At 54.8% G+C, this 17,288-nt stretch overlaps 1 protein-coding gene across 2 annotated transcripts in view; it reads right to left on the bottom strand.

Moving 5' to 3' along the window:
* The window catches only part of PPP2R2B (protein phosphatase 2 regulatory subunit Bbeta), a gene marked incomplete at its 5' end in the record, with an annotated part of 99,486 nt that overhangs the window by 64,724 nt on the left and 17,474 nt on the right, over positions 1 to 17,288 (bottom strand). The window contains one exon of one of the 2 annotated variants that reach the window (XM_082489950.1): positions 5,154 to 5,223. The exons of the other annotated variant lie outside the window; for it this stretch is intronic. Coding sequence (XP_082346076.1) covers positions 5,154 to 5,223 — 70 coding nt within the window. Of the gene's footprint in view, positions 1 to 5,153; positions 5,224 to 17,288 lie in introns of those variants that run through there. 2 annotated transcript variants of the gene reach the window in all.

Raw genomic sequence — 17,288 nt, 5'->3', positions numbered from 1 at the left:
TTGCATCATTACCCGGTCCTGGTCCTCTCGGTAATCCCCAGATTACAGAGTCCCCAGGCACATCTATTCTGTCATTAATCTGTGGATTAAAGTATCCCCAAGTCGGCTTTGACGCAGTGCACTACAAACAGCTGAGTTCCATCGCTCTCCTCGCAGTGATCCCCAGATTAGACAGAAGGAGACGTATCCGTGGGTCCTGCCGACCCGCTGGAGCACAGGCTCAGGGAGAGGAAGAGAGGTCTAAACATAGTACATGTATATAAATAAAAAGCATAAAGGATGGAACTGGGTTTTGCAATCAAAGTACTTATGTGATAAAACAACTTCAAGGAGGTTCCCGGATTAACTAAATCCCAATCCAGATGATCCCCAAACAGCAACTCACATCATTTGCAACAACAAAAATACCCAGCAGCTCTCACGCTGAACCCAGCGCAGGAGGAAAACACCTCACTTGGTGCCTTTCTGGGGACTACACATAGATTTTTTAAAAAGTCACTAAGAGAGCTCTTAGCAAACTGACCCAGAATGTGAAAAAGCTTTTAGGGAGCACAGCATAACACAGGCTGTGGGTTCGGCACAGCCCCAGGCTTCTGAAACTCCGCCCGTGTAAGGTACTCCGGGGTACCCGAGGGCCCTGTTGAGGTGCCAGTGGGGGGACTCGCCCGGCCACGTCCCTGGCGCCAGGGCAGAGGGGGACTGGCATGAGAGCTCCTTCCCACAGCACGACGGCGGGGCAGGGGTAAAGGTGGATGGGAATGACTGAGGGAGGAACCGGGGCTACAGCGGGAAGTAACAAGATTAGACTAGGAAAAGGAAATGAAGGCTTAACGACAGATTTCTCAACAGCAAAATCTATAAAGTTTGGGAAACGCTCCTCAAGGAGATTAAAGAGGCATTGGGGCATCAGCCAATGCCCCGGGAAAAGTGGCACATGGGGAGCAGCCGAGCAATGGCCGGGGAGTGGTTGCAGGGTGTCATGGCCTTCCCGACCAGCGGCAGCAGGTGCGTCCCCAAGGCCACGCAGCCCCAGTGGGGTCGGACCTGTGCCCCATGGGGGAGATGCTCCCTTGCTAGAGATGGCAGGACATGCTTCTGGGGGCGGGCAGGATGGCCACAGTGGGCCCACACCATGGCCATGGGTCCTCCCAAGGGTCCTCCTCCAACAGCACAACTGCCTGCCCATGGGCCACCCCCCAAGCAGCCCCAGGTGAGGCCACCTCTCCTCCTCCAAGCATGCCGCTGGGAACCACGGGCACCAGGGAAGCACCCATGCCTGTATCACCTACCGCCATCGCCAGGCCTGGAGGCACGTGCGCTACGATGCCTACAGCTGAAGCGCATGCCCCGAAAAGCACACCCCACCCTGAGACTCCTCCTGGTGCCACCACAGGGTGGGAGCTGCCCTCCCCAGAGCAGCTCCGCAGTGCCTGGGGCGCAGGACACCCATCACGCCCCGTCAGATTTTCCTGTGCGTTGTACCAAACCAGCAGGAAGGGACATGTGTCCATGCAAAAGGGTCACCCAGCTGGGCTGCTGCGGGGCCAAACTTGGCAGGGTCTCCACGCAGAGCCCAGGATGTCCCACAGCATCAGAAGGGGGCAAGGACAGAGCCAGAGAGAAGAAACCTGTCCCCACCAAGCTCCCTTGTGTGCAAGGTGGCCACGCTCCCGGCCACACTTGCAGGTGATGGATGGGCAGTGTCAGCCGGCTCCAAGCCATGCCTGCCACCATACCCACCCGCCCCAGGAGGGACCCGCATGGCGCTCAGCACCACTCCTCTCCCAAAGTCCCTGCCCTGCAGTGGAGCGGGTGTCTACAGACATGGAACACCCTTGTTCGTTAGGCGTTGTCCTGCTGGGCTGAGCCGTGACAGCCACCGCTCCTGTCCCACCCCAACCCGCTGAGCACACGGGCTCAGTCATGATTGTGGCTCATCAGGGCAGGGAGCGCAGGAAGGGGCGTTCATGCCATTTCTCCTTTGTTTGGAGGTATTTACCCAACTATAAGCCACCAGGAGGGCTCAGCCGGGTGGACACCAATGCTACGTAAAAATGGTCGCACCCCCAAGCTTGAAGACTTCAGGAGATGGGCGTTTTGGGGCAAGCTACTGGAAACAGGCCAACTTTGGGGGGGTGAAGGCCCCTTCAACATCTCCAGCAAAAGCATCTGAAAGTGGAAGCCACTCAAACGGTTTGTTTGTATTCAAATAGTCTCAATTTGTCCTACTTTTGACAGGGCGCTCAGCAGAAACGCGAATGCATTTATGCAGCAGAACAAACCAAGCACGCTTTCTGAACATTCTTCATGGGAGACCCACCGCTCCGGGGCCTTGCGGTGGGGTCTGAGCCAGGGGACAACCTCGCCGGCATCGCCCCGAACCAGCTCACCCGGCGGGGGGACCCTGCGACCACCCCGGGGACGGGCACTGCAGCTCAGCAACTCCCCACTCCTGGCAACGACAGTCCAATTAGCACAATGGCTGCACTTCCTTCATTAGCAGTACTTCTGAGCAGCACCGAGAGCAAGGCATTCAAGTGTGTGCTTTTGAAATACCATCCTCACCCCGCATTTGCATAAAAATACCGGACCCATTTAAGTGACAACACCATCACTTCACTAAACCACATTGCCAAACCCCGTTTGTTCCCAGAGACACCTTCATTTCCAAAGCAAGTCCTCACCTCCAGGGCAGGCTCTGGAAGGATTTTTCTTTAAGCGGAAGACAGGTTACCAACCACAGCGTTTTACGCATGTGCTGCTTTCACACGGAGAAAAAATAAAACTGAATTATCTTCCCCAATTATTTTCCACACTAGCAAGATGTACCATTTCAAAGTTCCTTCAGCCTGCCTCTAGCAGAACAACCGCGTGGAGCACCACAACTCCTAAACAGCAGGAGGCGAACAGAGACTCCCAGCTGCCGCACAGCTCCTGTACCTCCTCATGCCCCACCGCAGCACGGGGGCGGCCCCGGCTCGGCGGGTCACCTACCGCACCAACGCTCCCGCCTCTTTCACCTCCATGGAGAGCTTTGCTGCAGCTTTCTAGTAGGCAGCACAAGGCTCTTCTGCAAAAGCCACCTTACAGCTGGGGGAAATTCACCACAGACCACCAGACTGGATCTTACCGCTGAGATCTCGGGCTGGAATACCCCCAGACCTCCCGGTGTCCTGTCGCCCACTGAAATCACTGCAGGCTCGGCTCAACCCTCTGTCCTTCCCCTCCAGGAAAACCCAGTTCTCGGCGGGTCGCAACAGGGCAGCCACCTTCCCATTTTTTATTTGCTGGCTGCTGCAGCTGCCTTTATTGTGCAGCAACAGCAAATTCATCCTCCCGTGGACCACAGCACAAGGCGACGGTGAGCCAGGGGACTGGGCAGTGTGGGAGCTCAGCCCCATCCTGGCCGCACCACCCTCTGGAAGCACCTCATGCCACCCCTTCCAGCAGAAACGTCCCTCCGCCCCTGTGCTGGCTAACTGGCGGTGAGGAGGCCAGCGTGGCCTCCGCGTGTCCCCCTGCCACCCAGCCCCACGGCCTGAGACACGGGGAGAGAGCAATGGAGCCAGGGGTGCACCAGGGCATCACCTCCCCGGCCTCTGGGGGCTGTCAACACCGAGCACTTGTTTCAGCTACACACAAGCAACACGAACTCGCGTACGATCATTTTCTGTGGCTCACCAGGTACCCAAAGCTTTCCATTATCATATTAACCCCGTTAGACAAACCCTCCTTCAGCCACGTGCTGGAGTCATAAAATTCCCAAAGTCTGGTCCTACATTGGCTTCCTCTAGAGCCTTAAGGAAAACGAAACGGTAAGGGAAAGCCTCTTCAGCTACTAATTAAGCTATTAATAAGCCTCTTCAGACTCTCTGGTGTGGAGTCGGGTTTTTGAAGTTTCGTGCAAGGGGTCAGTGCCACCGGGAAGGATTGGGGGGGGCGGGGGAAGGGGGATTGGTTTTGCTTTACAGCAGCCACATCCTCCGCCTGAGGGAAGGGAGCAAAAGTGGGCTGTGACGGAGCCGACGGGGAGTCGGGAGCTCTCCGGCTGTCAGGAGGAGGGAGGGCAGAGGCAGCGCTGCTCCATCCCCGTCCCTCCATCCCCACCTCCGCCGGCGGGGCCTGTCTCTTTGTGGCAGGCTGCAGCGTCATGTGCGGCTGCAGCTCACCTTCCCGTGCTCAACCGAACATGGCCACAGCGGCTCCTCCGCTCCGGAGCCGCCACGGGAAATCCTCTTCAAACGCACCCACACGCTTAGCCGGGGCGACCACGCTGTCCCCGCCCGGCAGTGCGGGCACCTCCTCGCCTCTGCGACGCACAAGTCGGAACACGCATTTCTTCCCGCAGAGGCTGGTAGGGAAAGCAGCCCCGAGATAACTATTCCATTTCTGTATCAAGAATCGCACCAGTATGTGCTGTATTTCCCGACCCCGCGCACGCAGCTGTGCCCGCAGACCGCCTGCGGAGCGCACCGATGCAGTCACACCGATGAACCACATTTTGCAACCGCGGCCGCCCGCATCCCCCCGGCTCCCGGCGAGCCCGGCAGCCTCCGGCCGCGCTCGGCCCCGGCGGCGGCGCCGCTCCGGCGGGGAGGGGGCGGCGGAGGGGCGCGGGGGTCCCGGAGGGTCCCGACGGGGCTGCGGGGGGACGGCCCCGGCCCGCTCCGGCTGCCCGGGCGGGAGGTGCGGGGCTGCGGGCGCCCCGGGGGGAGGGGGGGGGCTGCGGGCAGGGCGCCGCTGCGGGCGGATCCCGGTTCTCCGCCTCGGCGGCGGCGGCAGCCAGGAGCCGGGCACCGAGGGGCCGCCCCGCAGGCGCGGAGGGACCGGCCCGGCTGAGCGCGGCGGCCCCGGAGCCCCGCAAGCCCGGCGCGGCGGGAGGGCGGCGGGGACCCCGCGGGTCGGGCGCTGCTGAGTCACCGGAGCGGCTCAGGCGCGGGGCGCAGCCCGCACGGACCCCCCGGACCCCCGCGCCGCCCCCGGGCCCCGCCGCCGCGGGGCTGCCCGCCCGGCCCGGCCCCGGCTCCGGCTCCGGCGGCGGCGCCGCCAGCGCGGGTCGGGGCCGCGGGGAAGATGCGGGCGGGGACGGGGGGACTGTGGCGGGGCCGCCCCCACCTGCGCGGGCGGGCAGAGGCCGCCGCGGACCCGCTCACCTTCCGTGGCATAGCTGTGGTCTCGCAGGAAACTGCTGCTGATCTTGCGGGTCTCAACGTCCTCCTCCATTGACGGCGGGCTGGCGGGCGCGGGGCGTCAGCAGCCGCAGCCGCGGATCCATCATCCCCCCCCGCGCCCTGCTCCGCGGCGGCCGGCCGCGAAATGCGGCGGCGGTGGGGGGGCGCAGGGGCGGCGGAGCCCGCTGGCTCCTCCCATACGGCACGGCTGGGCTCGGCTCGGCTCGGCACGGCACCGAGCTCCGCCCGCCCCGTCGGGCACGGCGCGTCCCGGGCGGGCGGAGCGCGGCGCTGCCCCGGCCCCGGCGATGCTCCTGCCGGGGGGATGCTCCTGCCCCGCGGATGCTCTTGCCTGAAGGAGTGCTGCTCCCTGACCTGCGCACCCCAAACACAAGAACATAGCTGGGGCCTGATATCGAGCCCTTTTTTTTTCGGCAGAAAAAGAGCTGCAGCATGGAAACGCCAGGTGTCCTGGGACGGGGCAGGGAGCAGGGGCTATGGGGTAGCCATGCCTGCAATGATGAGGTGTGTGCCCGTGAGTGTCTCGCCCAGGCTCGCACCGTCTTGGCTGTGGAAGGGGACAGGGATGCTCAGTGGTTTATGGCTGCAAAGGTCAGTGGGAGTAGGGGGACCGCTGACATCTGGGAAAGAGCGCGAGCACTGGGGCTATGGGGGAAGGGAGGGCTCCCCTTTTCGGGACACATCTCTGAAAGGACAAGCTGTATTCTGGAGGTGTCACCTGGTGCACGCCAAAGGGAAACAATGACTCTTTGGGAGGGTTTTGTGTCTTGATATACTCCAGGGAGAAATAAGCCCTGGCACTGACTGAGCCCCTGGTGGATACAGGCAAGAAACTCATGGGAGAAAGTTCCCCCAACTCTGTCTGTGAGCTCTACCACCTGAGGTTGGAGGTAAAGCCCAACAGCAGTGCCAGGACACAACACGTCCCCAGCGAGGCAGCGATGTGCACCCTGGGCAGGTGGGGGGGCGGGCGGGGAGGAGGGGGACAGGCACGACTCCATGCTCTCGCTCCAGTGCCACAACTGACCCACAGTGTCCCCTCTGCCCCCCACTCTCCTCGGCCCAGATGGCTGCTGAAGGGAAACGCGCAGATGGACACAGCCTGGGCTCTGACCCGAGCCTGCACCCACCGCGCACCCCCGCCTCGCCGTCCAGACCTGCCTCGGCAGCACCCTCGGTAGCAGCAGAGCCCTTGCTGGGGCCAGGAATGTCATCAGTGCCGGGCACTGGCTGGGTGCAGCAGGGCAGCCAGGCACACACGCACATGGGTGCTGCGCTGCATGCCCACCCGCCAGCACAGTGAGCCCAGAGTCCCCGAACCCCCCACGGCACAGGGCTGGGGTCAGCCACAGGAACCACGGAGCTCCTCAGGAGCCGTCTTGACAGCCCAGTGCCACATCCACAGGGAGTGTTATTGTTACCGGGACCAGAGGTGAAATAAGGGATGCAGAGGGAATGGACAAAGGTGCTGGAAAACACTGTAAATACAGTGGCACGCTGCAGCTCGATTTGCTCTCCTACCTGTAGTATCATAATCAAAATCTCATTGGGAAAGTGCAAGATTTTACAGCCTACGTTATTATTCTGCTGAGATCGCACTGCCTTCCTGGGAGCCACTTTCCTCAGGGGCAGTGCAGGAGACAGCGTCCCTCAGCGAGAAGCCTCAAGGGCTCCAGTACGGCCAGTATGCGCGTCTTGTGGACAGGGTGCTCCACGCCACCGCTGCACCGCAGCACCGCCGCACCACCGCACGCCTTTTGGAGGAGCCTGTGGATCCTCTCAGGCGAGAGGCAGAGAGGGAAAGCCCTTTCTGCCATGTCGTGACCTTGTGAGGAAAGGTGAATTCCCGGCTCTCAGCTGCCTGCCCGCCCGGGACGCCTTCTGACATGCTGTCACGTGGAGGCTGATGTAAGGCATTGTAAAGCTGCACCTTGGAGAACTCCAGCTCTTACTCACATGCACAGAAAACTTCAAGGATGTGTCAGTCAACCACATCACAGGCCATTCATTAATATGGGGATTACTGTTGTGACAAGCCAGAAGCATTCATCAGCCAGGCGTCAGCCTGAAGTCTCCATGCCCAAAGCCTTCACTGAGTTATTCTGGAACGCGAGTTCCTTCCTACAATCACCAGGCACGTGTTTGAGTTAAGCAAACACATTGTATTTGGGGCTGACGCTGCTCTCAGTTGCAGTGGGTGAGATCCACAGGTCAGTCTGAATTCACTCACTGCGACATGGCACAAGACCCGGCCGTGGTTTCACGGCCAAGTACAGAGATGTATTTACCAAAGCTCTCCTGCAGGCCAGAAAGAGTCACAGCAGTAACATCGTGCTTTAAAAATAACTTTTGTGCTGCTGGTTGCTCCTTGTCCACACTACAGCGCAGGGGACGGGACCCGAACACGGCACAGCAGGACTCGGAACCGCTGCGGGCTCTGGGCGAGTGCCTGTGATCTCCTGGCTCCGAAGGGAAGGGAGGGCACAGACCTCCCGCAGGGAAAGAAAGGCGAAAACCAAACCACTACACCCAGGAACCAGATTACCTCTGCCTGTGGTGTGCGTCTGCCTCCAGGTGTGCAGTTGTGAATGCTGTGTAGGACACCGGAGCTTAAACAATCCCAACTCCGGAGAAGAAAAATAAAGACAGGTATTTAATAAGCAAATGTTACTGTGTCGCATCCTCCCTTCAGGTCTCAGGCAGCAAGCCGCAGTCGAACTGCAATGCCCAGCTGAATAACAAGCCCTCGCAACGCTTATGAATGCTGTTTCAGAAACATAAACACAGATCAGCAACCTCCTTCCCTTTCTTTTCAGCGCGCTCCGTCTTCAGTGTATTTCCATTTTAACAAGTGCCAAGTCCTTTCTCCTTTATTAACTAGAAAAATTATTCTCCCCACTGTGCATGAATTATAATTAGGTATTCATAAGTCCTGCAAAGTTTTTCAATACACCGTATCATTTAAATACATCCACAAGCCACATGTTTGTTATGCAACGTGCATAGGAGCCGCATCATGAAATCCATTTATTCTCAGCTTTTTGAAATCCAGGAACGAGCCTTTACAATAACTAAAAGCATTAGCTGTCCTAAGCAGGAATCCATTTGCAGATTAAATTCGCCAAAGGTCAGCTTGTAGCTGTCACTGTTTCCCAAACCCCCAGGTGTCTACCACATTATGTACTTCGACATCTCTTGAAGAGCCAGGACACTTCCCACTCCACTGATTTTTGCTTCAATTAGAATAGGTTTAAGAACTCCCGTGCACAGGTTTCTGTGGGACCTAAGCAGTGTGTTAAGAATAATTGAATCAAACCTCCGAGTTTATGCTCAGCACAAAACTTCCTTCACCTCATTTATTTTATCTTCACAGCCACGAGCACTATACCTATTTTCCTAATTACTGGTCCGGGTTAGAGCGCTAGCATTATTTATTTTTTTAACAGTTAGATATATTAGATAACAAAACTTCTTTTAAATTTGTAAGAATTATTTCTTTTGATTAACAGATCGTTAGTGCAGTGCCATCACTGAGGCGCTCCCTTGGGGGACAACGCCAGGAGGTCAGCCTGTGCGGAGAAGCTCTGGCGACAGCACGTGCACCCACGATGCAGGGGACAGGCTGGCAGCGGCGTCCCTGTGCCCCCGCGCTCTGCCCCAGCCGCGGGGCCTGTGGGCAGCACAGCTGCTCCGGGGCCGGAAAGGGAAACGCTCCCTGGGAGCGGGACGAGCTCTCACCCTGCGGCATCTTCGTCCGACCTCAGCACGCGGAGGAAGATGGCTCTTTGGAGACCGGGCTGCTGAGCGGCTTCCCCGCATGCCGTAATCTGGGGTTTACGGAAACGGACACACGAGAGGGCACAGCGAGATGGGCTGTTTCTCCGCACTGCTCCTGGTGAGCACCGGAGCTGACGCCGCTTTGGAGTGTTGCAGATGGTCCCCGAGGAACCCGACACGTGGTGGGAGCAGGGCTGCTGCAAGAGGCACTAACTGTGCCCAGAAGAGATTGCAACCGGGATAAATATTTAATTGCATATGTTTGGAAGAGAAATAACATCTTTCTCGACAGTGCACTATAATCCATATGTAAATTAATTAGAATTCATGACATTCATTGTGCCAATCATTACTTCACAAAGTGATGCAATCCCTTAGACCAGAATTGGCTTTGGAAAGGCCACTCTCACTCTGAAAACAGCTGACCCCACATGGGAAAGTTTTCTCCTGAGGAGTGCTTGTGGACTTACCAAACTGAGGACACAACACAATCGGTGGCCACCACTACCTGCACTGCCCAGGTCTGCGTAACTCCCGCGTATGAGAGCACGCCGTCACTGAAAGCCCATCTCTGCGCGGGAGGGGAAACCAGCCCTAGTGCGGCACCGCCCTGCGGCTCCCACCAAAGTCGGCACCTAGTTTTTGATCTGGGTGAAGGTCATGTCAAAAAATTAATATTCTGAGAGGGAGAGCACTTAAGGCTCTTGTACAATTTCTCTTGTCGTGTCCACTTCCCAACGCATTTATAAATGTGCTCCGAGTCCTTCGGCTCACAGATTCCAGTAGACAGCACTTCAAATCTGAGAAGCTAACTAAGCAGCAAAAATGGGGTAATTACACTCCTATTATCCCACGTGTAATTGGTGTCATCCGATCGGCTTGGTGGCTGGCTGGCCCGTATTTAAGGGTGACCCCAAAGGGAAAGGGGCTGTCCCAGGGCAGAGACCCCCGTGCTGCGCACGCTGGAAGAGCCGCGTGAACAGAACCCAGAGCTTCTTGTGATCCCAGTGCTGAACACACCTGATGCCATAGGTGAGGTGTCCCTGGGACGGCCACAGCCGCAGGGAGCAGCAGCCCTAAGGGACCACAGCAGACGTTCAGGTTCTGGTCAGGCACCAGTGGGAAACCAGAAGTGAACCAGGAACTAAGGCCTTCCGCTGGAAACGCGTTGCCAACAGTAACTGGACGACTACACCGGTCACCCTGCAGCTGGGCACACTGCACGGCCTCTGCAGAAACAGCCTCCGTCAGCGGCACTGGGGGCTTTGTCCCTCGCTCAGCGCCTCCCACCCCGCTCCCAAGCACAGCCCGGAGCCCCGTGCTGGTCCCCGCCGCACCGGGAGCCGCTCTGCCCGACGCTCCCGAAGCCTTCTCCGAGCAGTGCCTGGTCCAGCACGCGGGTGGTCCAATCCAGAACCAGAGACACAGACACCAGCTCAGGGACCTTTCCTTCCCGAGGACCGTGGGCACCCACGCACTTCACAGTGCCGTATGGCTGAGCACCCAGAGAGACCGAGGCTGCCTGGTTACTGCCCGGGGAGCCTGGGGAAGGCTCGAGGGCACCAGCCTGCGCTGGCCGGCAAAGACCATTCCCATCCAGCCATCAAGGGACACGCAGTGCGGGTGAACGTGCTCTGGGTGAAGATCCTCCCAGTGAACAGCTCATGGGGGGCCATCCTCCGCATCGGCAGAGGGCTGGGCTGCTGCGCGGTCACCAGAGAACCTCTGCGAATGCCACCGCGCTTAACGGGCTCGCTGAGCCCCCTGCGCATCCCCCAGCCCCGGCTCTGGAACCGTGCCCTTGTGTTTCCCATGGAGCCCACCAAAATGTCGACTGTGATTTCACTATACTAAGTCAGTTTGTTTCTCATGTTTTCAACTATAAGTCACGTAGAAAGCTGGGGAAGCTGTAACCTATATGTGGGATGACGTCCCAATCACATGAACCTTGATTAGCATGACTTCAGGAAGACCAATAATTTACTGGATTAAACGAAGATCAAGAAAATTGGGAAGTCAGGCCACAGGCAGAGGGCGAGCTGCAGCCCTCTCCTCCACGAATGGCGGAGAACAAGGGGCAGGACCTCGGGGCAGGAAAGGGAAGAATCAGTTCATCGAATGCAAAGCAGGCGAAGACTTCTGCCTCCCAAAGGTCGTATGATAAATTGATCTACTTGGCCTTCACCCCCGCTACACGCTGTTACTGGTCCTGGTACAAGCTGTACATGATTAACAGCACACCAGTAACGAGCACTGCCACACACGCAGCCCGGCTCGGGGAATAGCTGCTCCCCAAGTGCTTTCTCTCATACCTTCAGTCAGACTGACCGGCTTCTGTGGCATTTTAGCAGGCCTCGCTTCATTTTTACTCTTTCCCTACTAAGCATTTTATGCCAGGGTCCGAAAACCATCTCCCTTTGCCTATTTACTGCTTTTGCCCCTTCTTCGAGCAGCCCCATCCGGTGCCTATTGCCAGTGCTTCTCGCTCGTTTTCTTCTGAGCCAAACCTCCGCTCCCCCTTCGTACACACCCAAATAGCTACAAGTGAGCTTGCAGGACACATTTTTTCAGTGCAAAACTACACAGCTTTTGCTCAGGTAGTGTCTGTGTAGACGCTGTGTAGAGCACGGAAAGGTCGTGGCAGCACAGAGCTCTCTGCGCCGGAGGGGGCCGGGCACTTCCGCGGCATCCCATGCAACTGTCAAACCGCGGCATCTTTGACTGCTGCAGAACCATTTGGAAGAAGAAACATTTCTGTGCTAAACGATCAAGGTTTCACAGATTGTTCTCTGCTCTCCTGAGAGCAGTGATAACTGACGTCCATTGCAATTATCAGGGCTAATAATCACTAGGAACTCTTCCCACAAGTTCAGACCGCGATATATAGATATCAGATAAGAACTTTTCTCAACCATGTTTTCAGGTGTTTCTTTTGTATTATCTCATCGTGTACTTTGGATATGCTGTTTACTGGTACTTTTATATATAGCAGAACTTCATATATATAAAGAAAATACTTATTTATCTTACGGACTGCAAAGGTGACACGACAAATAAGTGAGAAATAACAATGGCCTCCATTGAAATCAGAAAGAGAAGAGTCTTATTTCTCTGTCTCTTAAGCAGTAGACCTGGATTATCTACTGGCTATTCCTCAGCAAGATGACTTTTTTTCTGCACTTCATCGCCCTGCCGTTCTCCCGAGAGCAGTGCAATGCCGCCCAGCACGGCAGTAACCCCACCACCAGCGGGAACGGGACCCGCTGCCGGCACGCCGGTCCCCCACGGCGGCTGATGGCTCCTCCGGGGACAGGAGCCTCCTCGTCCCCCGGCGCCTCTGCGGCTCCTGCAAAGCCTGCTCGGGCCTCTTACCGCACTCTCGCCGACAAACAGTATTGTTCTTACTTAAGGCACCAGCACAGGAGTTTGATTTCAAATGTACCTTTTCTAAAGCCAAACCACCTTTCTGTTTACCAAACCACTCCTGTAACACAACAGAGACCCTCTGACTGTGCGACCGCAACGCAAACACGGCGCTTCCAGGGAAAACTTGTTACGAATTATTTCTTCCTTTACTCTACGGACAATCTAGCCATAATGTACTCACTTTCTCTATATTATTACTAAATTACATTATTGCTAAATACACTGCAGAACGCACACGACACCCCGAACATGTAATGAGGCACCGAGTATTTCATGAGGGTCCGGGACGTCAATGTCCTTCCAAGGATACAGTGTGAACCGCTTGTCACATGTTCTTCACATCAGAGGTATAATTAGCTTAAATACTTACACAGTAAATAGGATTTGCCAGTTCTGAAGATTAAGGCCACATGTTACAGCACCAGTGCATCTGAACCGGTTCAGCACAGTCTATGCTAAGGAGTAAGTTTTTGCTTGAAAACAGCTGCTCTGAGCAGCGCTGCAAATGAGGTCCTCGGTCGGTGCTGGGGTTTGTCTGTTCCTTTGGGTTTGGTTTTCAACTGTAGGAATGAACTCCACCGCACCTGAGTGGGAAGCCAAAACCCGACTGGCGTTGGCTGGGAACCCAGGTCTGAAACACCTTCATGAGACCAGTGCAGAAGGTCTCCCGGGGACTTGGAGCACTATAGATAGAGCACACGGCCCACGTACGCGGCACTGTGTAATACGTCAATAGGGGCTCCGTGCCCCAAAGTGCTTACGGTCTGCTGCAGGGAAATGTCATACAAGGGATAAAGAGGATGCAAGACGACACTGGGCATTGGTATAGGAAGTCTAAGGCTGAATATCTAAATCTAGCGAGCACAGAATGGAAAAATAAAGCCAATATTTTCTTTCTTGGTTTTCCCTGTTGATTTATTTTCAGTTGGTGAAGAAAATCACCATGTTAATTCCTCTATTTCATACAAAGATACCACTCCCAAACTGTTTTATATTAGGCTAGGTCACCATATAGGAGGGGAACGTGTGAACTTGCATGTGCGTTTGAGCGGAACAGATATTTAAAATTATACTGAAGGTCATCTGCGTATCTTCGAGTGACTGCACGGCCCAGCCCCGCGCACCCCCTTTCATCTGGTGCTCACGGAACGTACCGTACACAGGGACTGGCTGCCGCCGGCGGGTACGTGTGTGTGAACGGGCTTCCAAAATCCATTTCTCAATCACCACCCTCCTGTCAGTCATCAAGCCATAGACAAAAAACAATTCCACGGAGCAAAGATGACAATCACACACCACAGTAATAAAAAAAACCAACAAACAAACAAACAAAAAAAACACCACCAAACCCCCCAAAACCTGGAAAGCTATCGAAGGACCAATAGTTTGTAAACTGTTTATCCATCAGCTGCATGATCAGAAGAAGCAACCAAAGGAAAAACTGGGATCAGTTTGAGTGCAGAAAAAAGCTAAGTTTGTCATGTAATAGATTTATAGTGAGCACTCAGATGCTTCCCCATGTATCCCGGGATGAGATATTATTTGTAAGAATTACTATTTAGCATTTATTTCTGTTAAATCAGCATTAAATATGCAAAATTTTGTATGGCCCTGAAGGTGGATTTTATTTGACAGGATGTATGCCAATATGAGACACCAACACATCTCGGTCATTTTGAATTGTATATCCTCAACTGCAATTACTGCACTGCCTTCATTTAATTTGGCCGTGGACTGCATCAAAAAGCAATGACATCATGGCATAAACCAAACCAGGGCTGCCCGCACCTTGTAATACAGGCACAGGAAGTTGTACAGCATTGGGAATTTGGCGCTGGGATTATTGTTTCACAAAAATCATTCTGCTCGCCCTCAACTGTCATCTAGCAGCAGAAGGGAGAACACCCAGACGCAGCTCGGCCATCCCTGTAAAATGGAAAGCGCAAAGGCTAATCAGTCAGACAGGACTAATTCCCCAAAGAAAAGGAAACTGCATGTCTGGCAGAGCAGCGATCGTAACCTGTGTCGGGATTAGCTGAAGTTTCGCAGCCGTCAGAAGGACGGACGGGGTCTCAACACCAGGCTGGCGGACAACGCAAAACTGGGTGAGGCAAAACTAAGCAGCTGTTGGCTGCAATACCGAAAGCCGCAGAACGGAGAGATCCTGTAAGTCGGGATCTACCTGCCAACTGTTTCAACATTCACGGGAGTTTGTAAATTTTTAGTGGTACTTCACAAAACGACAACCAAGGCAGGCGAAGGGCCTGAGCGCTGATAGCCGTGATTCTGCCCCAGCCGCCCCGGCAGAAGGATACGGTCGTTGGCAAATGCATTTGATAAACCAAGTCTGAAATTCAGCCGAGCGCTGGAAAGCCAGCCCGGCCTCATGCATGCTCGGGTTAACGCGGAACGCATTTTAAGCATGAAACTATTTTGGTATGAGAAAAACCACAAGCAGTCATCACAACATGCTCTGATTCACCCGCCTCGTTGGTACTGTATGGCCCCGCGTCCCCCCAGCACGGCGGAGCTGCCCCAAGGGACGGCAGCCGTGGCTCGCGGGGGGCCTGTGAGCCTCCTGCCGGCACCTGGTTGGGTCCGGAGAGCAACGGGAGCGCTCTGCGGCGGGCGGCCGCGCGCCCCAGGGCTGCACGCCGGAGGGGTGACACTCACTCACGTCACGCCTGCGTTTGCATACCGTCATTACATGATGATACAGTATGTTATGCTCTATCATCCTACGAAACAAAGCCCCTTAGAAGGGAACCTTTCAGCTTAAATTGCGTTCGTGTTTGAAACACCTAAGCATTAACGGAGGGTCAGGGAGTGTTATGCTTTCCCCATCCAATGCTTCTTATGTGCCCACGGTCCCAAACTCAGCCATAATGCTGCTTCTCCATCACTCGCAGCCGCAAACAGGGAGCGGCAAACGACAGCAGATGGAGTGTCTGCGGCTCCGGCGCTGCGCGCAGGCACTGCGCTCCATACAGCCCTTCCCGCCCACGTCACTCCCGTTTCATTCATTCTCCCTGAACACCTCAAATTCAGCATTCAAATGTGACCGATCGCTCCCGGGGCGATGCCTCCAGTACACATGGCCGCCTGGGGAACCGCGGCGCCGGGACTGGCTGGGGTCCCCGTCCTTGTGCCTCCCCGGCCCCCGCCTGGGGAACAGAAGCGGCTCCTCATCATAAAACAAAATTAACGCCCCTGTTTTCAGAGTCCCGGCACGAGGGCCAGGCGTGACTACGGTCTCACCGGCAACAGCGAGCCCAGCGGTGCCGTGCCCCGCTCCGGCAGCCTCTCGCCGGTCCCCAGGACAACGGAGCTCATCACTCCGTTCCTCTCTTCAGCCCTCGTACAGCAATACCTCCCCGGAACGGCTGCATCCCAGCGGCGGGGGAAGCTTTCTCTCCTGCGTGGTACACAGTTTTCATACACCGATTTCCACTTTTGGAAATCTCTGTGAGGAAAGATGGGATGTGAGTGTCACACACGGATATACATGGGATGGAAGAACACCACCCAGGCAGGATAAATATAGAGGATGGCTTAGGACATCGGCCAGGTCTGTGCTCTCCTTACACTAAGGAAAGACCAACCTTTGACAAACCATAAACCCAGTCGTGCTGCTAGAGAATAATTACAAGTGTAGCTTAGGGGAGAGAAAAAAAGACACCGCGGGGAGCCTTAAAAGTTGGCACAACTTCTCAAAACGCTAACGTTGTAAAACTAATATTTGTATGTCACTAATATTTACATATCATCTACCTCATGTCATTTAGAAAAACAAACCTGGAAAACTGTTAATTAATAAAAGATATCACGTCTTATTAACGTTCATATAGTAATTACGAAAACCACAAATCCATCTGTTAAGTAGTCAGCAAACAAGACAAATGACTGTGTTATGTTAAACAGATTACAAAATGCCTGAGGGAAGGAAATCTAATAGTCCCGACCAAGTCGTGAACGAAGCAGCAGCCCAGCCCAGCACACGGACTACACACGAACAGGAACACGGACATGGGCTCGCACACGTACCTGCCTTTGCCAAAGCCCTTTCCTGAATTACACATAATAACGATATAAGCAGTGAGGTCAGTATTACATTATGTATAAAAGTCTACATTGAAACATCACGATGTGATCATTAAGATTTTATTGTCTGTTAAAAAAAAAAAAACAAACAACTTCCTAAAACAGACAACCATCTCCACCAAGATGAGACCGGAACAATATGCAAAGTAACATTAAATCAAATTGCCCCAGTCCATATGGGAATCCAGTCGCTTTAATCCAATTTAATAAACAAAACTGATTTCATTCTTGTCATGTTTTCAATGATTTCTGAACATTTAAAGGGAGAAACATTCATGCATGGAGAGTAATTGATTCATTAGCACGAGCATCATCAATCCATCAGCATGTTCTCTGGACATTCAGCGTAGTACTGAGGCATGAAACACTGAAAGCCCCATTCTTCATGCAATATATATGCAAAATTGGATGCCAACTTGTATGCAGTCTTACTGTGATTACTCACCTAAAACAAGTAATTGTGCTAATTAAAAAGAGGTATATTTCGAGTTCACATGTATTATCAACTCACTCCACCTACTCCGCAGCAACACCCCCACACTGCCGCAGGACAAGAGACGGCACTGCCGCTCCTCCCCGTCGGCACCGCAGACATCAGCACTGGCAGCGCTCGGTCCCCACCAGCTCTCAGCCCTTCCTCTCCGTTTGCCACATCCAACCAGAAAGAGAGTCAGCGATAACCCTGCTGACTGCAGAGTCTATTTTAGAGCCATCCACACACCGTCGTACGTAACTTCTGCCAACAGGTTATGGCAAAGAGGCTGCTGTGCTCCATTTTCCTGAGACCCGAAT

The sequence above is a fragment of the Vanellus vanellus genome, assembly GCF_965231255.1.
Source record: "Vanellus vanellus genome assembly, chromosome: 13".
Classification (NCBI taxonomy): domain Eukaryota; kingdom Metazoa; phylum Chordata; class Aves; order Charadriiformes; family Charadriidae; genus Vanellus; species Vanellus vanellus.
Note: the sequence above shows the minus strand (reverse complement) of the source record. Positions and strands in the feature narration are given on the sequence as shown.